The 24,905-nt window shown below is 35.0% G+C and overlaps 1 protein-coding gene across 3 annotated transcripts in view; it reads right to left on the bottom strand.

Moving 5' to 3' along the window:
• Nucleotides 1-24,905, bottom strand: part of POLQ (DNA polymerase theta) — a 115,977-nt gene that overhangs the window by 16,117 nt on the left and 74,955 nt on the right. For 2 of the 3 annotated variants that reach the window (XM_019729623.2, XM_074331249.1), the window contains 9 exons: nucleotides 24,693-24,836; nucleotides 23,466-23,662; nucleotides 19,079-19,319; nucleotides 14,317-14,510; nucleotides 12,122-12,256; nucleotides 10,687-10,861; nucleotides 8,115-8,241; nucleotides 7,392-7,513; nucleotides 2,000-2,184 (listed from right to left, as the gene is read on the bottom strand). In XM_019729623.2, coding sequence (XP_019585182.2) covers nucleotides 2,000-2,184; nucleotides 7,392-7,513; nucleotides 8,115-8,241; nucleotides 10,687-10,861; nucleotides 12,122-12,256; nucleotides 14,317-14,510; nucleotides 19,079-19,319; nucleotides 23,466-23,662; nucleotides 24,693-24,836 — 1,520 coding nt within the window. Of the gene's footprint in view, nucleotides 1-1,999; nucleotides 2,185-7,391; nucleotides 7,514-8,114; nucleotides 8,242-10,686; nucleotides 10,862-12,121; nucleotides 12,257-14,316; nucleotides 14,511-19,078; nucleotides 19,320-23,465; nucleotides 23,663-24,692; nucleotides 24,837-24,905 lie in introns of those variants that run through there. The other variant, XM_019729624.2, reaches the window with a different exon arrangement.

Raw genomic sequence — 24,905 nt, 5'->3', positions numbered from 1 at the left:
TAGGAGTCAGGAAAGAAACATTACAAACATCTCTCTCGTTACTCTTAGATAGCACTAAAAGAGCTGGAAGAATAGGCTTCATGCGTTGATAATAGGAAAGACTTATTGGAAATACCCTCTTCACCTCATAGCCACTGGAAATTTCACACTTGCAGAATTCATAATTTCGTGAATCTCACAATACATTTGAGTTAAACACAAACCCATGAGGAAATTTTGGATGTAATGAAGGGGAATAGCTTAAACAGGTAAAAAAAAAAGAAAAAAAACCACCCTCTGATTTAATAAGTATTGTTTGTGTTCAAATCCTAATTCCAGCATTTACAAGCTGTATTATCTTGCAAAAGCTACCTAAATTCTTGGCATCTTGATTTCTTCATTCATTACATGAAGATAGTAATACTATATCATGGAAGTGTTAAGATTAAATGAGTTACTAGTTACAAGTGCTTAGGAAACTGCATGACATAAAGCAAGCTCTATATAAATGTTGTTAAATAAAATTTAAACAGATAACTTGCTAAAACTGATTATGAGAATTCTAAAATACTTTTAATGTGATAAGACAGCTAGAGGTATTTTGTTTTTTCCTTTTTTAAAATACATTGAGAGGGATTTTTTTCCTCCTTTTTTCTTTTCCTTTCTGGTCTTTTAATGCTTTATTTTGTTGTGATGTCTACTTTTTTTTTTTTAAACTTAGACATTACTTAGTGCTAGCTGGGATCCCGGTAAGACTTAAAAATTAGATGGTTCACTGCATGGTGATTTAGAGGGGGAAATGGTATAGCATAAACACTATTAAATCATGCAAGAACTTATATTAAATAGAGGCCACTATCATCAGTGGACAAATGTTTAGGTTACAAAGTCAGAATGTCTAGGTTCTGGCATTTTGAACTTATCCTGGCTTCACCACTTATATCTATATGATCTTAAGCAAATCACTAACTTCTGTGCCTCAGTTTTCTTCTATATAAAATGAGGATGATAATAATACCTATTTCATGGGTGTATTATGAGGATTAAATATTGGAATGTTACCTACTTTACCTAGGATTTGATTCTTGCTAAATGCAGGATCCCAGAGGAGATTAAATAGATAGAGAAGATAAAGCTGTCTTTCTAAGTCATGGAAGAAACAAGGGTTGGTACCAAACAGACAGTGGTGAAAGGGAGTGTTTCCTGCCTAATAAACCAATCAAGGATTATAGCTGTGAGTAACTAGAAGTAAATGTGAAACTAGTAAAGTAGGCTCTTAGAGGTGGGAGTGGTGTGCCTTTACCTCAGCCAACAATCCTACTTTCTTGAAAATGGCATCACATTTCCCACAGGTCACGTGGTAAGGAAGTATCAGTGTTAATCCAGGCCATGAAATGGTGTAACTGTGGCCTTTGACATTCTCTGTGCCAGACAATCATCCAGGAGTAGACACTAATATGGATCCACTTGAAAGGTCCAAGGGTAGTATGAAGTTTCACAGATGGATTAGTTAACAAAAGGCCTCAAACTAAAAAGTTATCAATTATTAATTATAATCCACAGCTCAGCTATATTTATTTTTCAACAAACATTTAGAGAGCACCTTTTTATAAAAAGCACTGTGGCTCAATTCTGTGTGAAAACAGAAAGATGAAAATATGGATGCTAACAGACTAGAGATTTAAAATACACACACACACACACACACACACACACACACACACACACAAATAACAAATAACAACTACCACTGCCACGATATCTACCACTAACACATATGGCTCTTTGGACACTAAATTGCCTCGGACTAAGTCTATTTGATTCTTTCTGCTAACTCTGCAAAGGAAAGTATAATGAATACCATGAGACAGTCTCAGGTGAATGTGGTTTGAAAGATCCAAAGACTGAAAAAAAAATAATAATAATAATTCCTCAACTGCAAGTGATTGAAACAATTTTTCAATTTTTTTGAATCATTAAAATTCTCCTCATCTATGTTAAGCATGTTCACTAAGATTACCTGCTTTGCTTGTTGCCTCAGATTATCCCCAACAGACTCTGGCTCAATCATCTTCCATTCAGCTGCAATACTCCTGAAAACATCAGCTCCGGTGTTTAATACTTGAATGAGACGATGATCATGAGATAAATGAGCCAAGATCCTCAGTTCAAGTTGAGAGTAATCAGCGGCTAATATTAAACCATCTGAAGTAGAAATAATTTTAGAAAAGTTGGTACAAAGACAAATCCGTTTTATACAGTTGAGCAGATGACAGAAATTAGTTCTAACATAGAGGCATGAGCGCATGTGTCCAAAAGTTAAAACTTTGCTTGTAATATGCAATTCAATTCTGTAACCTAGATAACTTTTTTTCATATACTTTTCAAGTATATGTAATATGTGTAAAGTCACCCCTGACCTCTGCTCCTTAGCCATTGTGGTAGTGATTTCCTCAGTGTTCCCACAGCACCTGACATATAATCTGAAATTGTTCTTTCATGCCTCTCCCACATAGCACTGAGCCATTACGGACGTGAGACTTATTCCTTTGCATTCTATACAAAACCTTACATAGTTTCTGGCACATAATAGGCTCTTAAATGGTTGTTGAATGAATGAGTGAATGAATGAATGAAGAAACTGGTTTCTGATGTGTGCACATTTTAAGTGGACTGAAGAGAAACCTGTGTTCTTCAATAACAACAAAGGCATTCAACGTTTGATATGTAAAGAAGAGTTATTAAGAGGATTCAGATAATTTACCTAAGAATTAGAAATGACTGGATTAGATATGCATGGCAAAAAATAAATAAATAAATAAATAAATAAATAAAAGCAGGGCTACAGAACAAAATAGGAAAACTATTTGCAACTAATATTACAGAGAACTCATTGCTATATTATAAATCAAGAACTATAAATCAAGTACTACAAATCAAGAACAAAACATAAACAAGCAGTTCATGAAAATAATAAAAACAAAAGAACCTTAAACATATTAAAGAATGCTTAACTTCATTTACAAAAGAAATGAAAATTAAATCTATAGCAAGAAATGATTTTTCTCTACTTATGTTGCAAAAATCCAGAAGTTGGACAGCACATGCAGTGGCAAGGCTGAGAAAGAAACACTCATATATTGTTATTAGGAAGTAAATGGTAACTGTCCCCCAATAGATAGCAATTTGACAATACCTATCAAAATTAAATACGTTTTTACTCTGCAACTCAACAAACAACCCACAGATTACCTGCACACAGGTTAAACTGGCTTATACACAAATTTCTTTACTGATAACCACAAATCTCCAGTATAAAAACATTAAATGAAAAAAGCAAGGCACATACAGTGTATATGGAATGCTTCTCTTTGTGTAAGAATAGGGGAAGAAAATATTACATATTTGTATCTGCTTATATCAGCATAAAAATGCTGAAAGCATATATAAGAAACTCATATGCAGTTATCTATAAGAGTTGCAGATAATAGTGTAGCTAGGACAGGGGCAAAAAAGCAAAGCTTATCACTATATACCTTTTATATATTTTGATTTCTGAGCTATTTGAATGAATAACCGATCCAAAAATATGCAAATACTGGGGTGGCCAGATACCTCAGTTGGTTAGAGCGCGAGCTCTGAACAACAGGGTTGCTAGTTCGATTCCCACATGGGTCAGTGAACTGTGCTCTCCACAACTAGATTGAAGACAAAGAGCTGTCGCTGAGCTGCCGGAGGGGCGGCCAGATGGCTCAGTTGGTTAGAGCGCGAGCTCTCAACAACAAAATTGCTGGTGCAATACCTGCATGGGGTGGTGGGCTGCGCCACCTGCAACTAAAGATTGAAAACGGCAACTGGACTTGCAGCTAAGCTGCACCCTCCACAACTAGATTAAGGGACAACGACTTGGAGCTGATGGGCCCTGGAGAAACACACTGCTCCGCAATATTCCCCAATAAAAAAATTTAAAAAAAAAAAAGTGAATACTGATTTAAAACAAATGACCATAACGTTTATGGCCTTATTGCCATAAACAAGATAAAACTGGACAAAATATATGAAATAACTGTTTTTAGCTGTTGAACAATAGGCAATGCAGAACTATAATCCATGAGAAAGGCAGGCAGAGAGGGAAGATGGGGTGAGTCATACAACTGTCTCAGGTTTCTGAATGGAGGCATTTTGCAGAAAGCATTGCAGGGAAGGAGCAATGAAACAAAGCAGTATGGTCATTCTGAGCTGAGGAAGCAGAGACTGGAGTTTGGGTTTACTGAGGCAGCTAGAATTTGTTAAAATTGGGAGGGAAAGATGTGCATAAAAGGAGCACCAGAAATATGCAGCAATCCTTTTGGATTTCTGACCAAATACTAAGCTGTGTAGGGAACAGGTAAAGAACAAACACTAAAGCAATAATTGTTACCAAAGAAAGAATCAGCATTGCATAGCTGCCAGCTGACCAACTACTTGAACACATACTCTTGAATGTTGAGAGATGTTCAAGCTCTGATCAGACTGAGTGGAGAGACCTTGTTGAATAACTTGCACACCGAGACCCCAGCAGGGCCTTGTCTTATATTCTGGCTAATCTGGCCCTAGAGTAAAGGTTCTTCTAAACCTTTGCTAACAAAGCTCTAGAAGTCTCAGAATTATCAAGCTGATGTGAAAATAAATTTTCTGTCAAAAGAAAAGGCTATTTAACGAAGGCTACAAAATCCAAAGAGTCAACAGTGTAGCAACCATAATATCCAGCATACAATAAGAAAATACTAGACATATGAAGAACCAAGAAAATGTAACTTGAATGGGAGACTATTTAATCAATAGAAAATGACCCAGAAATTAGAGGTAATGGAATTTTAAATATGTTCAGGAACGTAAAGAAACATGAAGATAGTAATGTAACAAATAGTGAATTTGTAATGAAAATGACACAAAAAAATCAAATGAAAATTCTAAAATTGAAAATTCAATATCTGAAATGTAAAATTCACTAGGAGGCTGTGAAAGCAATTACACACTAAAGAGGAAAAGATCTGTGAACATTAACACAGTCAATAGAAAATATCTATTGCAGCACAGAGTGGAAAAAACAGGGAGAGGAGAATAAAAAAGAAAAAAGAAAAGCTTCAGTGATCTGTGGCACAATACCTAGTGGTATTATTATACATACATATATTTAGAAAGGAAGAAAGGATATGAACAAAAACATTAAAAGAAATAATAGTTGAAATGTTCCAAATTTGAAATGAAAACTATAAGTACATAGATTGAAAAACAAAGCTAAGTAAATTCAGGAAATTCAGCAAATTCAAAAATCCCAGAAGCAAAGCATAAAAAATTACCCAGAGACTCACGCTCAAATCAAATTGCTAAAACTGAATAACAAATTAAAAAATCAGAAAAGCATCCAGGAAAAAGATACATTGTGCTTGGAGGAATAGCAATAAAAAATGGTGACATACTTCTCAAAAATAATACAAACCAGAAGCGAATGGAAAAATATATTTAAAGTGCTGAAAGAAAAGGACTGCAAACCTAGAAATCTATGTCAAATAAAAATATCTTTCAAAAGTGAGATAAAAATAAAGAAATTTAGAGATATGGAAATACTCAGAGAAATCACTGTCAGTAGAACTGCACTATAAGAAATCTTGAAGTATTTTAGGTGAAGAAAAATGGCGATAGATGGAGACTCCAAGAAACGAAGAGTACTAGAAATGGTAAGAAGTGGACAGACAGAAAAGACACTTTTTGTTTTTGGTTTCCTTGTAAGATAATAGACAGTTTAATGCAAAAACAATAAGTATATAGCAGAATTTATAGTAGTCATAAAGTTTAAATTTATTAAAAGAAAAGGGAAATGGAAAAAAACTCCTTACATTGTGGATGAAGTGGTGTAAAATTATTTGAAGATAGACTATGATGTGATGCATATTGTAAATTCTAAAATATTTAAGACGTATAGTTAATAAATAATAGAGAAATAAAATTGAATAAAAATAGTCATTTAAATTTTTAAAAACAAATAAAGAACACATAGAACAAATAAAATCCTAAAACAAGATAGCAGACTTAAATCCAACCATATATCAATAATTACGTTGATGTAAATGGACTAAACACTACATTTAAATGGCAGAAATTTTCAGATTGAACCCATATAGATTTAATTTAAATTAATTTTTAAAAAAACTTTAAACAAAGGCAGTATAAAATATTATTGCATTAAATACAATTTTATTGCTCAGATAGGAATTGATGGGTGAACAGATAAACAAAAATGAAGTATAGATTATACATACAATGGAATAAATAACTCAGCCTCAAAAAGAAAAGAAATTCTGACACAAGACCTATAACATGGATGAAACTTGAAGACATTATGCTAAGTGAAATAAACCAGGCACACAACGACAAATATTGTATGATTCCACTTATATTAGGTACTAGATTAGTCAAGTTCATAGAGACAGAAAGTAGATGATGGTTGCCAGGGGCTGGGGAGTAGGGGAGGGAAAGTTAGTGTTTAATGGGTAGAGTTTCAGTTGTGGAAGATGAAAAAGTTCTGGAGATGGATATTGATGATGGTTGCACAACAACGCAAATGTATTTAATGCCACAGAACTGAATACTTAAAAATGGTTACAGCAGTAATAAGCTAATAGTTCATACTTAAAAAGCAAAACTGAAATTTGCCAAGCAGGTTATACTATCATAGACCTGAATTCACTCTCGGAATATACATTTTTGACAGAATTCAAATTCACATAGTTAACTGCTCTGATGCAGACCTACCAATAGGCAAAACATAAAAGAGCAAACATGATACTAATAGTAGGGATGATTTAGGAGTTAGATCATGACTTTTGATGACAAAAGGTTTATGGGTAGAGTACTGAGCACAGGTAAGGCAGAAGGATAGGCCTGGGGTTCCCCATGTAAGAGAAAGCGGCCATCTGGAGAAGAGGAAAAGAAACAAAATGCAAAACAAGTCAGGAAGAGGGAAAAAAAAAAAACTGTGCCCTTAGAAGTCATGGGGGGAGAGAAACTAAGGAAAGAGAGCGTTGATTAACAGTGACAAATGCTGTACAAAAGTCAAACAGAATGAGGACTGAAAAATCTATTTGATTTTCTAAAAAGGTTTGCAATAACCTTGGATAACATGGTTTCAGCAGGCTGCTACCAATGAGCATACACCACAGAAGTTTCTCAAAGAGCAGATCATGAAGACAGTGATGACTGACTTTTTATAAACCTAGCAACATAAATGGGAAAACAGGCTACACAGAAGAGAGAAAAGATGAAGGGACCAATGCAGACTGTACTTCTGAGTCTTTTAATGAAGGCTTTACCAGTGCTTTGAAAAACATTTCCATAACAATGAGAAGCTCAAAAACCATCAGCAACCTTACCTGGAAAAGGCACAAAGGCATGTCGCATGCTGATTGAAAATGGCATTCCTCTGTCTGAGGCTCTCTCCTCCATCTGTGCCTGGTGCCCAGGGTTCAGGCCACAACCCTTTTTATTTCTTCCTCTGTCATGCAAACAACATCATCAGCTGCATACGAAGCAGTCTCAAATATGTGAAAAAGGTCTGATTTTTCAGTAAATATTTTCATCTAAGAAACTTAAACACGCTATTATCTGAAACTCACCTTAAAGCTTAACAAAGATACTAGGTTTACATTTTAGCAAACAATTCAATTAAATAGGAAGTAAGACATTTCTGTAATAGCCTTTCCTACAAACTACTTGGGATAATTCACTGACATTTAGCTCAACTCAGCAAATCTCTTTGACCTAATATAAATTATCTGTGGTTTTTCTTCCCTTTTTGTGTATGTGGGGAGGGCAAGAGGAGGAATGTTCCTGACATTGCTAAACTCTTCCCTTTAGTTAATTTGACTTAAATAAGTACATCGTGCTGGTTGATTTAATTAGTGGCCCGGGTTTCCAGGCTTTCATCAACTAGCTTCTTTATAGACAGACTCAGGGTTTCACATGGATAATGCCTAGAATAGAAATGTCTATTCCTGAAACAGAAAATTAAACTAATTTCATTATTTTGTCCAATAGGCTATTTTTGAGCCATTCACACAAAAGGATATTAACACAAATAGAAAGAAACAGTCTACCTGCCCGTGGGAAGTAGGCCCCTGCCTATGGCTTGGGAAGGTGGGCTTTCTCCTACTAGTGTTGGCATTTTGATCTCAAAATCTCTTGGCACATTCTGAATATTTGGTTCTGTAAAGGTTATTCGTCCTAAAATCAAACAGAATGAAAACATAAAATCAGGGGGAGAAACCTGACATGTATTTTAACAGTAATTGCATTTCTGAATTGTCTTTAAAAATATATACTCTATTATTGTTAAAATAAAATAAACATATTTAAATGAAATATTTTTCATTGTGTTCATGTGTTTAACAATGATAAAATAAGTACAAGAGCAATCGCAATGTAAGTGAATGAATGAATCAGCTACAATGTTTTACATTACCTAGCCCTCTAGAAAACAAGCCCATAATAAGAAGTAATTTGATAAACTGAACTATTCCTATGTTAAAATGAATACCAGATGTCAGCACTATAAATATTAGTGGTCATATTAATGAGTAAAGACTAATCAAATGGATCCTAGGAGACACGACTGTCAGATAAGCCTTTAAAATGCCAGGAATGCACAAGATACAATGAAGAAGATCTGGAAAGGAGCAGCTGAGTGCTGAAAAGGGGACACCAGGCCAGAGGAGACAGCTAATGCAGGAGATGGAGTAGCAGTGAGAGGTGGGACTGAAACATCACTTTCTAGACATCGCCTGGCCAATTTTCTTCATCATCATCATCATCATCATCATCATCACTCATCAAGAAAATCAATGCTAACACTGGCATAGCTAGAGAATAGAATCAGGTGGTTAATGAATTTTCTAGGAAACAAAAAACTTTGTTTAAATGCTTATAGCCTTTATTTCTCCCAAAATGTTTTACATTTTGTTTATTTATTGGTTGAATTTTTCTAGAAAACAAGCATTATCCAAAAAAGTTGTAATGGATTTTGTTTTTTTGCAGTTTTTATAATACACATATAGTGACACAAAATCCTGTGTTAAATGCTATACCCTTCATTTTAACAAACTCTCTACTAGCTACCACATATAATTTCATCTTCTATTGATGAATCAGACATTTTAAGTACCTAGAGTATTGTTTTTCTGAATTAACTCCTGCTATTATGTCTTTGTTATTTAGCTTTTAACAAAAATTAGTGCTTAATTAATGATAGATATTAATATACTTATTACCATTAAATGGCCTTTTGAATGTGATAAAGCTAACAAACAGCAGAGGAAGGAATCTAAGTTTCTTTCTGCCTTAGGACACTGTCTTTTATAATAATACTTAATAGGTTTATTGTTTAAATTAACGAGGCAACATTGGCAGACACAAATTATAAAACACAAATGTAGCTTCATAGAGATGAATTCTAATAATGAAACAGCCTTGCTATGCTTAGGTAAACTTGTATTTCCAACATATTCTTTAAATGTAGGCACAATATGATAAAAACCAATTAGGAAAAGAAAGAAAACGAATACTTTCAGCTTTAATAGCAACAAATAAATGTGCAACACCTCTGAAACTCTAGGTTGATTTTATTTTTTCACCAACAAGGATTTATTTTACATAAATTTACAGATGTCAGCACTATACCAGATGTCAGCACTAATACCAGATGTCAGCATACCTTTCAAAATGAAAGTGAAAAACCAACAAGGCAAGAAATGGCTAGGAAGGACCAAGAGGTTAGCTAAATAGAGAAGGAAAAGGGAAGTTGTTTAGAACAAAGACTAAGCAAGCAAAGAGCAATGCAGCTTCTCATGGTGACTCCATCCTTAATAACAGCAACAACTGATAATGAGACACACACTAAGGGCATGCACCCTCCTAACCACTTCACATGTATTAACCTATGTAATCATCAGAATGATCCAGGGAGGTAGGACTATTCCCCTGTTTTATCATGAGGAAACTAGGCACTGAGAGGTTCAAGACTTTGTCTAAAGATTCGCAGCACCAGCATTCAAACCGTGACATCAAAGCCCAGATTCTCTACCATCAATCTAAACTGCCTCCTCTATGAAGCACTTGAAGCTACCTTTTCTTCCACCACACACCACATTTGGCAAATATTTAGAGTTTTGCACTGACCAGAGAAAGAATGCTTTTTTCCTCACCAGGTTATACTCATACCTATTCCAAGAGGACTGTGACACATGCAGAGGACTCTATAGCTTTCTTTTCTGATTGAATGAAATAAGATTCTCACTTATTATAAAGATGACCCGCACGCCTACTGAGATTCAACTCAGACAAAATCTTAAGATGTTCAGAGAAGGCTGGGACCAAAATAAGATCACCGACTCAAATAGATATTTAATTCCTGGATATACTCTCATCAAAAGCACATCTCAGACATCACAGTTACTCTATACAGTACTTGAAAGCATGAACTGTATCTTCCTAAATTTCATCTCTGTATCCATCTATGCTTTGAATGTAGTATAATATGTGTTTCACAAATGATTACAGAACTTCATTGAACCCAGTGATCAACATTTGAATTCCTTGGTGATCACAGAAATATATATGAAAGTTTTTTTCTTTAAAAACTGGGTATTATCCATAGTTAAGATTTCTCATTACCTGTAGCAGTGTGTGACTGTGATACAGGATAGATTCTTTCCATTCCAAGAAAAGGATTCAGACGCTTTTCCCGCTGCAGGGGAAAGATTACCTTGGTAATAGCATTGGTGATTCTTCTCCACTCTAATATCAAGCCTGGTAAAGGATGTAATGCCTTTAATTTATTTAAAACATCCTGCCAAAGAAACATAATGAGGTAAGATCCGATTCTAATCCAAATTCCATAGCAAACTAGAATCTCTTTTAGGTAAATAACACACTCTCAAATTAAAGTTATTAACTTCTGTATCTACAACTCAAAATTACTGTTTGGGTTTTTTGAAAACCACCACGATAAAACTACGATAACTATAGATTACTGAAAGCAAACATGTCAATACTGAATAATACCAATTTAGATCTACCTTTAAAAAAAAATCAATGACATGTCAACTTAGCAAGTAACTGTCCCCCCACACCCCACCCACGAGTTTATAGCGTCTGTCTTTGTTCTGTATATTTCCCTCCTCCATTCCTCAGATGATTGAAAGTTTCCCAGGTTGTTGTTTTTTTTTCCTTTATTGCCCTAATACTTTCATGGTTTCTGTATTAAGGAAATTGAAAGACATTTATCTTTAAAACTTCGAATTTTCTATGCTACAGACTTTTGATGAACCATTAAAGAATAGAAAAGTGTGAGTTAAAAGACACAGTGAGATCAAATAAAAAGTTTTGCTACAGAATGAAGCTGTGGAAGCATCCCCAGGTCAGGCCAGTCATAGTTAATGATATTAGGGTCAATATTCGACAGGATGGACTGCAACTTAGACTGCTTTTTCCACTGCTGCTGTGGCTATACTTTCTACCCTTATTTTTCCATTGAAAATTCATTCAGTAAAAATGTGAAATTAAGTCCTTTCTCTCTTCTCTCCCATGCATACAGTTTCCATGGACTGTGATTAGCATTTTACTTTGAAATCAGCAGAGTAGAGTCTTAAAACACACTCATGGAAAGTTTACTATTTTTGCCCTGGAATTGGAAAAAAAAAAAAACTGTTTTATTTATAATGGCTGTTATTTTTTCTTTTTATATTAAAAAGAATATCTTCCATACCTTTGTTCATGTTCAAATACCTATACAAACTATATTGTACTGGAAGTCCAAGAGTAGTGGATGCCGATAATTAAATGATGTCTATATGCCTGAGTTTGCAAAACTTTACACCATTTTAATGATAGGAAGGACACAACTGCTAATTCAGATTATGGTCCAGATTTTCCATGCTGGAATATCTCCACATTTATTGTGGGCAGCCAAACCACAAACCAATTTGTTTTTCTGTAGGTAAGTTCAAATGGTGGGCTATGTTGGATCTTGATTTCACCAGCATTCTTTGAAGACATCAAAGTGCTAAGAGTAGTTCAGATTCTGCCCTGTGACTGCCCCAAAGAGCACCTTTCTAGTGCTGAACCGTTTTCCTAGCCTCAGTTTGCGTCCATTGTCATTCCCTCTTCTGGTGGAACCCAAAGTTTTCTTGCCGCCTTGGTTTATCTCTCCATTCGGTGGCAACTTCAATTCCAAAAATAAAACCTGCAAGAAATTAATGCTTCTTTAGTCAAGAATCATATCTCAAATACTGTCATGCAGAAAATATTTTTAAAAGTTACTTGGGGAAACAACCTATAGTGTTTAATATGGGTTGGAAGAATCTTGGGTTTTTTTGGGGGGAGGGGGGACAATTTGGAATTAATGCATTTAATAAATAATGGCAATGACAATTTATATATGAAGTAGGCTGTCCATACCCTAATTTAGGCACTAGCAGATTAATACAACATCACGCTTTTAAACAGTCAAGAACGCAGGAATGTATACTTTGCACTGAAGAACTGACAAGCTATTGATACAGAGACTTTGGGTGGCTCTGAGGATTGTGAGCACTCCTGAATACCACTTGATGTGGTAACCAACTTGGCTGCTCAATCGCTTAAGCCCCTCAGAGGGTCAATGACAAAAACAGGGTCGCATCTGGCCCACAAGCTGTACTTTGCTGATCCCTGCTCTAGACCAGTGCCAACCAAAAGAGCTTTCGCAATAATGGACATGATCTGTATTTGCACTGTCCAATATGGCAGCCACTAGCCACAATATGGCTAGTGAACATTTGAAATGTGGCCAGCACAAATAAGGAGCTAAACTGAAATCTTTTATTTCATTTTAATTAATTTAATTTTAAATAGTCACAAGTGGCTGTTAGCTCCTCTGTTAGATAGTGCACCTCTAGATGAGCAATAATATCTTGTCTGATCTAAAGATTCAACTTAAAATCACCAAGGATTAGATAGTCATGTGTAAAACTGTGAGATTACCTTAAACCTCTGTTTTAACATGAAGACCTAGGAACAAGCCAATAACAATAAAGGCCTATTATTCTAGCTCAGAGTTTGACCTAGGCCGATGGCTCTCATAATTTAGTACCCATCTGAGTGAAAAGAGCCCAGATTCTGCCTTTGCACCAAGCCTACTTGTGCTGAAATCCAGAGATTCTATATTTTTGATAAGCTCCCTGTGTAATTTTATGTGCTTTCTGCTAGGTACTGGCTTGCGGAGTTCTTGGCTAATGAACTCAAAAGAAAATATAAAAATACTAAAAAGGCAACACTGAATTCAATACAAATATACCACGTGAGTAAGAGAAAAAAAGTTCCTCATTTTTTTTAAACATAGAATTCTAAGGCTTAATCAAGAGCATTTTTATGAGTACACATAACATCTATTGAGCACTTACTATGAGATAGGCCCTATTCTAAGTGTTTTACATTTATCCTTTATTCCTCACACCAAATCTATGAGGTTTTTCTAGCATAACCCATTTTATTGGTGAAGAAATTGAGATATAAAGAGATGGTGTATTGGCCCAAGGTCATGTTAATAAATGGAGGAGGTAGGATTCAAACCCATAAATCTGGCTCTAAAGCCTATGATCTTTACCTATATTCTTGAATCACATCTAGAAGACCCTACAACTTCAATGCCATAAAGCAAGTGTAAGCACCCAGTTTACATTTGTAACCTCTCTAAAATAACCCAGCCACTCTTTGTGGAGTGTGGGGAGAGGAAATAATAGAACACTAACCTTTGAAAATAAAAATAAGAGTAAACTATGTTAAAATTCATATAAGATCATAAAAATCTTAATTGGGTTTAAAAAGCAAATCGTCACCAAAATCCCCTTTTCATTAACAACTGAGAAAAATATTTAATTTTGTAATCCAAAAAAGGATTTGGGGGTGAGGAAGGGGTGGGAGTCCATAAAATGGCTAATTTCATGGAGAAACAGCTACACTGTTATGCAACTGTCTTTCATTCAACAAATATTTACTGAGTGCCTCCTCTGATCCAGGCAAATCTCCTTCTCTTGGAACATACACTCTAGGACCATTCTTTACTACCTTCCTGTTTCATAAATATCAGATATAACTTATAAATTAGATGTTAGAATACTCTACCTCCAAAGTATTCTGGTTAACTGAATTGCATTTTTAACTATTCTTTGATGTTTAGGTAAACACATTTAAGAAATACATGCACACAAACCATTTTTAACTCTAAAAATTTTTTTTCTAAATTCCCTATTCCCATGACACAACCTCAGCGATGTCATCTGAACTGGTGAAGGAAAAACTGTGGCCGGCTAGTTCATAGGCCTGAGTCTCAATTGCCTCCAGCTTGGCTTGCATTACGTGTTTCTGACTTTCACATTCTGCAGTACTAAAGCCGATTCCATTTAGCTCTAGCAAGGCCAAGCAGTACTGACAGGGCATTTCCACTTTACAGAAAACATCTGGAAAAGAAAAAGAAAACTAAAACATTAATTCACCAGCTAAGTGACTAGATTAGTATTATTATCTAAACACACATAGAATTTTTCTAGCAAAATCCAGAGATGCTGCTACCCAAACTATGCTTCAAGATTCGGTCTCCTGAGCAGTGTTCTCAAACCAACAATGAAAGGCATAAAAGATACCTTTTTACCCCACTTAAGCACTTTCCACTTAAGCACCAGACCACTATCTTTGTCTATGCAGAGTAGAATTGGCAATCTTACGAACAGTCTGGATTACCAGAGACTGCATTTCTCCCAAAATAATGTTTCTACTCTTAGCAAGAGCAAGATAGCCCATCTTACATGCTAAGCTGCTACAAAGTATTAATTCCCTGACATTATTTCCAATATTCATGCTCCCATGGTATGCATGCTTGCACAAAGAACTAAAGATGGAGGTTTCATATTTTCCAATGCTCTTACCAAGGAGTAAAGGACATTTCAGAAATAAGAATTGGAGTATTTTTCTGTCTGCTGACATTTATCTACAGAGTTGTCATTCTATATCAGTTTTCCCAGTATGCTCATTGGAATTTTAGTCTCAAAGATACAATATATAAAGATTAGAATTGAGAGATACCGTATACTGAGTTCCAGCATTTATATACTGCTCTTGGATATTCATGATGCCTCTTAATATATGCATGAGGCAAGTATTAATAAAAAGAAAGTTGATGCTGCCATGTTCGTCCCAGAAAATAGACTAAGAATAAAAATCATATTAGTGGTAGAGCTGGTTACAACATAATGATAGAAAGTTTAATTCACTAGGAAGATAAATAAATTTTAAACATGTATGCACCTAATAAAATGGTCTCAAAATATACAAAGTTGACTGAACTACAGGGAAAATTAGATATAGAAGATTTAAACAACAGAATTTTATAAATGTCTTGACTTAAAAGACATTTATGAAATTCTGCATCCAGAATTGGAATATACATTCTCTTATATATACATAGAATATTTATACCATAATTCAGGTTTTAGGTCACAAAGCAACTCAAAAAATTTTAAAGAATGGGTATCATACAACCATATTCTTTAACCACAATACAATTAAGTTTGAAGGTAACAATAGAAATACAAAATAAAAAGTTTCCAAATATATGGGAATTAAAAAAAAAAACTAATCATAAATTTAGTAATTTATGAGTCAAAATGTACCATAATAGAAATTCTTAAATATTTAGGATAAAATGATGAAACATTACATGTCAAAACTTGTGAGATAAAATGAAAGTAGAGCTTTAAGGGAAATGTATAGCCTTAAGTACTTAAATTAGAAAAGTAAAAATGATTTGAAAAGTAATAAATTTAGTGTCAAACATGAATTTAGAAAAGGACGGCAAAATAAAGTCAGGGAAACTAGAAGAAAAGAGAGATTGTAAATTTGACAAAAATCAAGGAACTAGAAAACAAAAACAATAGGAAAGATCAAAAGCTAGTTCTTTGAAAAGATGGAAAATTTGATATCCTTCTAGTGAGATTAAACAAATATTATGAAAGAAAAACAAGATAACAGATAAATCAGAAATGTAAAAAAAGAAAACATAAGCAATAGCTTTATGACAATAAATTTGAAAATTTAGATGAAAGAAATAAATTCTTAAAAAATATAGCATATCATAACATAATCAAAAAGATATAGGAATAATCTTAGTTATTAAAGAAATAAAGTAGTAAAGAACGTTTCCACAAAGAAATATTTTATAGGTAAATTCCACCAAAATTTCGAGGAACACATTATTTCTGTAATACATAAACTCTTCTAAAAGAAAAAGAGGTTATTTTCATCAACTCACTCGTTCAATGAAACTAGAATAACTTTTTTACCAAAATCAAAGTATGAGAAAGGAAAATTATAGTTGTTTTACAACCACTGAATTGGCAAAATTGAGACAGTATGAATTAGCACGATTTCTTTCACACTGCTGTTTAGAAAGTAAACTTTTACAACCAACCTGGAAAACAATTTAGCATAATCTTACAAAGTTAAATATTCCCATTCCTATGACACAGCAATTCTAAACTAAAAGAAATTCTTGCCCACATGTACCAGGAGACACTTATATGTGTTAGAATATGTATACAGAACTACTTGTTATCGCAAAACAATACAAAACTAGAAACAACCCAAATCAATAGAAAAAAATGGATAAATAAATTTTGGCACACTTTCACAGTGATATGTTACACAGCAGTGAGAGTGAATTAGTCATAGATACAGGTAATATGCATGTATCTTATTAACATGATGCTGAGCAAGAAAGCAAGTCCCAGTGTGACGAATATTTTATAAAGTAAAAAACAAGCAAATCTAAATAATATATTGTTTTGACTTATATATATACATATATATATGCCAAAAATTTTTTAATTAAAAAGCAAAATTTAAGTAAAAAATAAGGGAATAATAAACATAAAACTTGGGATATGCAAGAAAGGGGAAGCACACAGGTAGACACATACGAGTATGTCTAACTTATTGATAGTGTGAGTTAACAGTTATTAAATATTAAAATATATTATTAAAAGAATAAATAAATAACAATAAAACCATACATGGATCAATGATGATACTGTACATGAAAAAAAGATTATGGTTAATACAAATCTATGCAGATGCGGTCTTTTAAAAGAGAGTGAACCAACTCACTCCATACCTAGAAAATCATCTCATATATATTCAGACCTCTCTAGAGAGGACCAAACTGATCCATGTAAAGAGGACAGGATACATTGTCTTGGGTCACACTGAGCAAAGACACATTTATTCACACCCTAACAAAAATCAGTTCTCTATTGGGAGAAAATCAGCTGCCAGAAAACGCCCACCCAGTAGGCAAGAAGATGAGAAAAGAAAAAGATGAAGATTCTGGAGGTCCATTAAAATAAACAAGCACATCCTGAAATAATTATTTCCGAACATAATTTGACAACTGTCCACATTCTCTCCAAAACGTCCCTTATCTCAATGCACTTCAATTCTATGGAGTACTTGAATAAAAAAGACTAACACTGTACAAGAATGCACTTAACACCTTCTTGTCACTGACAATGGAAAATTTACAGGGGAAAAAAAGAGCTTTTAAGGCACACTGAAATTGTGGAAGTTATAAAATAACAAACCTGAGGGTTTCTTGTGCTTTTCTGGAAAGGAAAACCATAGTCTCTTTTTTTTTTAATAGGTGAAAAACCGGCTTTAAGTAGTGGCACAGTCCCTTCCCAAAGATACAGAAAGCTTATAAATCTGACAATGGGCAACAAATGTCCATAAAAAGTTACAGACTAATCCATATCACTATCACCAAATGTTGGTGTCTGGGAACTACAAGACTATTCAGGACACCTATTGGGGGCAGACTGGGAAGGAAAGAGAGCTGTGTTCATTCAGCATTATTGTCCATAAACAGAGACGAAGTCCTATGGCAAGTGGGCCACACACTCCCAACCTTGGCCTGCCTACATTTCCTTAGCGAAGCTGAGTCTGAAACAGTTCACTGCCTGTTCAAGAGCTGCTAATTAACATCACTTAAGCAAGTCTCCTATGAACAAACAAATCCATCTGGTCTTTGTATAATTCTACCCAGTGATGCTGGGGAGAACATTACTATCAGCACAGAGGGCTTGTGTTATCAGTAAAAATAATAATGGTAATCAACCAACACAACAATGAGTGTCTCCTCTGTGGCAAACACTACAAAATTTTCTCTCATTTAATACACATAACAACATTATAAGAACCAGACTTAGAGAATTTCAATCGTCGCCCAAGGTCCTTCACTAGAAAGTGATGCAGCCCAGATTCAAACCCTGTGTGAATTCATCAGTCTGCTGTTTCTAGTATTAATCAGGCGATAAATTCATGGTTTCTGTCTTCTCACAATGGAACAAAGCCAATTTTGTTCCACTTTATAATTTCTACCACAGGCATATGTTATCTTCTGTGAAGTCAGTGTACTCAGTCTAGGCCAGCTGACTGCACAATAAATCCATGCTATTTGTCAGAAGGGAAAAAAAATTCACGTGAATATCCTTTGCTGAAAAAATAACTGTTAAAAGTTCTAAAAAGAAAACAGTCACTTTTTTAAATCCATGAAAGATATGTTCTAAGTGTGAATAAAAATCATTTGATGAAGTTCAAATATAAAATAAGCAAAAAATGAATAAAGCATCACTAATTCTCTTCATCATAGTAGAGCCTAAGGTTAGCAAACTATGGCCAAACTAGGACCAGATGCCTGTTTTTGTAAAGTTTTATTGGAACACTCATTTTCATAATGTCTATGGCTGCTTCTGTGCTACAACAGCAGTTAAATATTTGTGATTAAGACCATCTGGGCTGCGAAGCCAAAAATATGTAGGATCTTTTACAGAAAAGTTTGTTGACCTCTGTATTGGACAATCCAAAGCTAGGGTTTGCATAAAAAGTATAAAAAATGTATCCATCTGTGATAAAGAGTGGCTAAATCCATAACTGTCCCCAGTCAATAACCACATAAAAATGCCAGGAACTTTTTTACCTTGCAGGTTTTCCTTCTTTAACAATGAATTGAGTTGATTCATAGCGTTGAAGATGAGAATGGACTCTACAGATGCTCTGTATCGCCCAGAATGCTCAGTGCTGACATTCAGTCCCAGGCTTTGAATTCCTTGGCCAGACTCTATCCCATCTAGGAGTAGAAGCTCATGAGGAAGAAAACTGGTCACTATGCTGTGAAGAGTCGGCTCCTTAGAATCTGGATCTAATAACCAGCACGCCACCTGAATGCGACAGCAAAGAGAATATTTTCTTGATTACAAAGGCTTTAGCTTTGTAATAGATTGTCCCCCTGTGGCTTGAGCTTGGAATGGCCCCTGTCCCAGTTCCCTGCTTTAGAAAATTACCCTGAAACATGATTAATACCCTTCTGCTTATTGATCACAATCTCTATGGCCTAGCATTCTTTCCAGGCTACTCCCATCATTGTTCCTGGGTTGCCGATGCCAAGGGAGGACCACATTGCCAGAGGGAAGGCTCCATGCAGACCCCCGGAACTGTCCTGTAGCCTCTAGAGGAACGCCCAGATTTTCCTTTAAATACCTTAAGCTGGTCTGAGAATGTTAAGGCAGTTTTTGAAGGTGTTAACCCACTGCCTTCTCAGATCACCGGTGCTCTGACAATAAACACTTATCCTATGACCCAACTCCTGTGTCGGTCTATTGGCTGAGCAGCGCAGGCAGCACGAGCCCAGGACTCGGTTGCTCTCGGTTTCACCCTTCAATTAAAGGTATCTATCCAGAGAAATCCAAAACTCTAATTCAAAAAAATTTATGCACTCCTATGTTTATTGCAGCACTATACACAATAGCCAAGACATGGAAACAACCAAAATGCCCATCGGTAGACGACTGGATTAGGAAACTGTGGTACATTTATACAATGGAGTATTACGCAGCCATAAAAGAAAGAAATCTTACCATTTGCCACAACATGGATGGACCTAGAGAACATTATGTTAAGTGAAATAAGTCAGACAGAGAAAGACAAATACCATATGATCTCACTTATATGTGGAATCTAAACAAAAGAATAAGTGAATGAACTAATCAGAAACAGTTTTGGAGACATAGAGGAAAAACTGAGGGTTGCTAGATGGGACGGGGGGTGGGGATAAGGGGGAAGGAGAGGGGATTAGAAAGCAATCAGTAACCACAAGATGGCCACGGGGTTACGAAAGTTAGTTTGGGGAATGTAATCAATAATGTTGTAAAGATTTTGTAGGGTATCCAATGGACACTTGTCTCATTAGGGAGACCAGCTCAGGGATGATGTAGATGCCTGATCACTGCACTGTACACCTGAAGCTGAAGCTGAACAATAATGAATGTCAACTACATATATATAGTTATATATATATATATACACACACACATATATATATAGTTATATATATATATATATATATATATATATACATATACACACACACACACACAAGAAGCAGAGTACAGCATTAGGAATAGAGACAGTGGAAATGTAATGGCTGTGTGCGATGTCAGAGGGATAGTGGATGGGGGGTTGACACAGTGTGAGGGATATAAATGATAAAAGTCTACGTATTACTTTGTTTTGTGCACATGAAATAAAAAAAAAAGTCTAAAAAAAATTTTTTAAAATAAAATTAGAAAAAAAAGGAGAAAAAAATGAAAATTCATTTCTAATCTCACTGATTTTCACTTAATACTCGCTCAGTGGTGTTCCCAGGAGAAGAAAAAAAGATAATTTTACCAGGACTCATTTTTGGTTCTAATAAGACCAATGGCCTTCAAATTTTTCCATTACTGCAATGCTCCTGCTGACCTTCTTTCTGAAGTAGGCTTAAAATCAAATGCCTCTCAGCTAAATGAAGCCATGTTTCTGAAAATGCAGATGGACTCTTCTCCACTAAGGTTGACTTTGGCTAGGCTACTATAACAAAGATGGGCCTATGTAGTTTTAGGTTTAATTCTTGCAACATAGGAAGCAGTGGGACATAAATGTTTTATCATTAAAAGTTCATATCCAGAGTTTTAGAAAGCCTCTAGGCTTTCCCCTCAAGATGAGGGCCTATTACAATGACCATCCAACTGGTGATGTGATTGCTATTTTTAACTTCCCAATGACACTAGAAGATCTGTAGTTTCTAACACTGGATCTAGCAGATCAAAACTGGATTTAGAATGAGGAAATCTAAGCCCTGTCTATAATTCTGACAATTACTAAATGGTTCAGTTACTTCTTTTGTAGGTTAAGAATGCAGTTTTAAAGGAGGGCGTAATATTCTGAATTATAATAAGAAACATATATATGGCCTTCATTCCCCAGTCCCCATTTCTAGCACAGAGCTTCCAATACCCTAGGAATTTCCTAGGTGGTGAGGAATATACAAGTGTCTTTTGTTATGTTAATGAGGTGACTTTTGTAATGCCCCTAAATTACCTAAAAATGGGGGCTGGTTGTCAAGGAACCAACTCTATGATTGGAGGGTTGGAACTTTCAGTCCAACCCTTGACCTTCTGGGAGGGGAATAGGGGCTGGAGATTGAATTGATCTCTAATAGCCAATGACATAAATCAATCATGCCTAAGTCATGAGGTCTCTATAAAAACCCAAAAGGACTGGGTTAGGAGAGCTTCAGAGTTGGTGAACACATGGAGGTTCTGGGAAAGGGACTGTCAGCTCCGGGCCCCTTCCCATATACCCACCTCTGTGTATCTCTTCATCTACCTATTGATTTGTAGGTAGCCTTTAATATCCTTTGTAATAAACTGGTAATCAGGTGAGTAAACTGGTTTCCTGAATTCTGTGAGCTGCTCTAGCAAATTAATCAAAACCAAAGAGGGGGAAGGGAGGTCATGGGAATCTCACATTTATAAATGGCCAGAAGCACAGATAACAACCTGGGCTTGTGGCTGGTGTCTGAAGTGGGGTACTGGGAATCTTGCGGGACTGAGCCCTTAAGCTGTGGGATCTGACACTATCTCCAAGTAGATAGAGTCAGAATTGAGTTGCATTGCAGGATACCCAGCTGATACCTGCAGAATTGTTGGAGGGGTGGGGAAAGTTCCCCCACCACATTAGAAATTGGTGATCAGAACCCTTTGGGGGGTATTGAATAAAAGAGTCTAATGTAAAAGTTGCCAAACTTATAAAGGTGAGATTTTATAAATTAATAGTTGATCTTATTACATCAAAATTAACAAAACCGATTATGAAATATTTCAAATAGTTTGTGAAAAAGGTATATAAATCTGAGATGCTACTGTAGTTTTAATGAGAAGCTCATATTACCCATATTCTTATTTTAGATTCTGGAACATCAAAATTAAGTGACAACCTTTTATATCCAGTAAAAGCTAGTTTAGAAACTACATGGGATTTATCACATATAAACTAAGCCTGGCTTGAAGTATAAAAAAGAATAGTATATTTAGCTTATCTAATCTGCCTTTGAAAATCTTTGCCAAAAAAGCTAAAGAAACTACGAAACTAAAATTATCATATTATTATTGATTATATGATAATAACAACCAAGTATAGTAAGTCCTCACTTAACATTGTCTATCAGTTCTGCAACTTAGGCAAAATGATGCATAATAAAACCAATTTCACCATAGGCTAATTGATGTAAACAAGAGTTAAGTTTCTATGTCATCTCATCGATGTTATAACAAAACAACGATGAATGAAATGACATTTGAAGACATGCTTTACTATCATATCTCAACTTAAAATTAATATTCCACACGCCTCATGTATTCCCTATCAACAGTGGGAAAATATATCCTTTTGAGGACTATGGTATTGTAAATAAATGTCTTCCGAAAATGCATTACACTGTTAAGTGTATATTACAATAACACACATTACCCTTTCCTTAAAAACTCAGAGTCATCATTATGAAGAGTGTATCATACTTTGCTATTATATAGGAAAGTTATCAAGGGGCCAGAAAGGTGCTTTGTGCCTATGCTAAATGGCTCCTAACTACTATTCTTTTTGACTTGTTATATCAACACACTTCTGTTTTCTACCTCTATCCTCATGGATATTTAATATATCTAAATCTGACGGTTCTCCTTTCACTTCTAATTTACTATACGATAGAAAACTTAGAACTTACTACCAAAATGAAAATTTCAAATACCTCTGAGGAAAGGTATAAACTTCAGTGCTTGGAATCTGTGACATCTGTTTTTATCTACACTGAGGCATTTGGTGCATAATATTCTCTTCTGGGTGGATGAGATCACTGCATAAGGAGTAACTACTCTAAAAAACTGAAGCTGCATTATTGGAGCGAAATAAATAGCAAGTCATTTAAGAATTAACCCTAAACATTAAATTTTTAAAAATTAAGTATGTGAAAATTAAATAAGATGTAGAACCTTAGGATCTTCAAAACTTTGTTCCAGGGAGATGCCACAAGACAGAAGAAGAATTTTATAGCTCTGGATGAAGTCGTAGATGATAACAGAACGTTCTTTATCAGATTCTTTTGGAAAGCAGGATTGAAGGTGCCACATTCTGTCTTTCACAGTCAGGTTTGGATCCAGAGATGGTGGAGCCAAACTTGCACTAATTTCTTTAAAAAAAACACAAAAAAAACACACATAGTCTTAAGGCAAAAATCACAAGCATTCATATGAAGCAGAATCGATAATGCAAAGGCTGAAAAAGACTCAATAAGACTGAAAAGGACTAGTTCCATGTAACCAATAATTCAATGTGACCTTATCCAGGTCATGTGGGATACTTATGTAGATGAAGTACTTTGTAGTCTAAAAATTGCAGCTTGGACTAGATGATTTACAACACTCTATTTAATTAGGTGGGAGAAAATTCTAAATATCAAGATTTCTAAAAATAAATTTACATTCCTCAGAATGAAGAGTTAAAGACAGAAAAGATATTTTCAAATGAATTTCAAAGGAACTCTTTTTGAAGATAGAGTTAGTAGGAATGTAAAATGTTATATCTAAAAAAAGCAATTCAAGTAACTACTCACCCTAACATAATTTCCTACAAAACAATGGAAAATATTTCATGCTTACTCAGGAAAAGACATTATATAGCATCCTTTAAAATGTTCCCTTATTAATTTTTCTCCTGTCTAAAACCACTCAATCAGCTAGGTATCCAACAACTATAATCATAAGGTATTTCCAGATCATATCCTTTCAATTTCAAAGACTTCTCCAAGGCTGTGTAATTCGACTACTATAGATGGCTAGGTCATCACTGCCTGTTGATTAGCTCCAGACCCAGTCATAAGGAGGAAAGAAACCTGAAGAGACACTGCTATCATCCAGTCTTCAAAAGCAAACCCTCAAGGTGGCCAAGGCATCCCTGATGCTCCACTACCCCCAAGAAGAAAACATAGTATTAATAGCCCCATGTGACAAGCTGAGGGGAGTAAGAGTGGTGTTTCTTAAAACATTTATTCTACTTAACTTATGAAATAATATACACACTACCCACTGTCCAAAAGACAAAAATTTTAATCCTAATAATAAATTCTAGATAAATATCAGAAAATTATTCTCAACAAATACTATCATAATAGAGGCTACATTAAAATTATATGGTGACTTTCCCAAATAGTGGTTACTTACCAGAATGCTGTTGTTCCTTCTGCAATGAAATGTAATAGGCATCTCTTCCACCCCAGCATACTGCCAGTCCAACCACCAAGATGTCATCACAATCCTTAACAGGAAATCCATCATCTCTAATGGGGGTTTCCAGAGGTGAGCTAACTAAATAAATCAAAAGTGAAATAGTTAAAAATATCTAAAAATAAAGCCATTAAACTGAACATCAAAATA

Source organism: Rhinolophus sinicus, linkage group LG01 (assembly GCF_036562045.2).
Source record: "Rhinolophus sinicus isolate RSC01 linkage group LG01, ASM3656204v1, whole genome shotgun sequence".
Lineage (NCBI taxonomy): Eukaryota > Metazoa > Chordata > Mammalia > Chiroptera > Rhinolophidae > Rhinolophus > Rhinolophus sinicus.
This window is presented reverse-complemented; position numbering and strand designations above follow the sequence as displayed.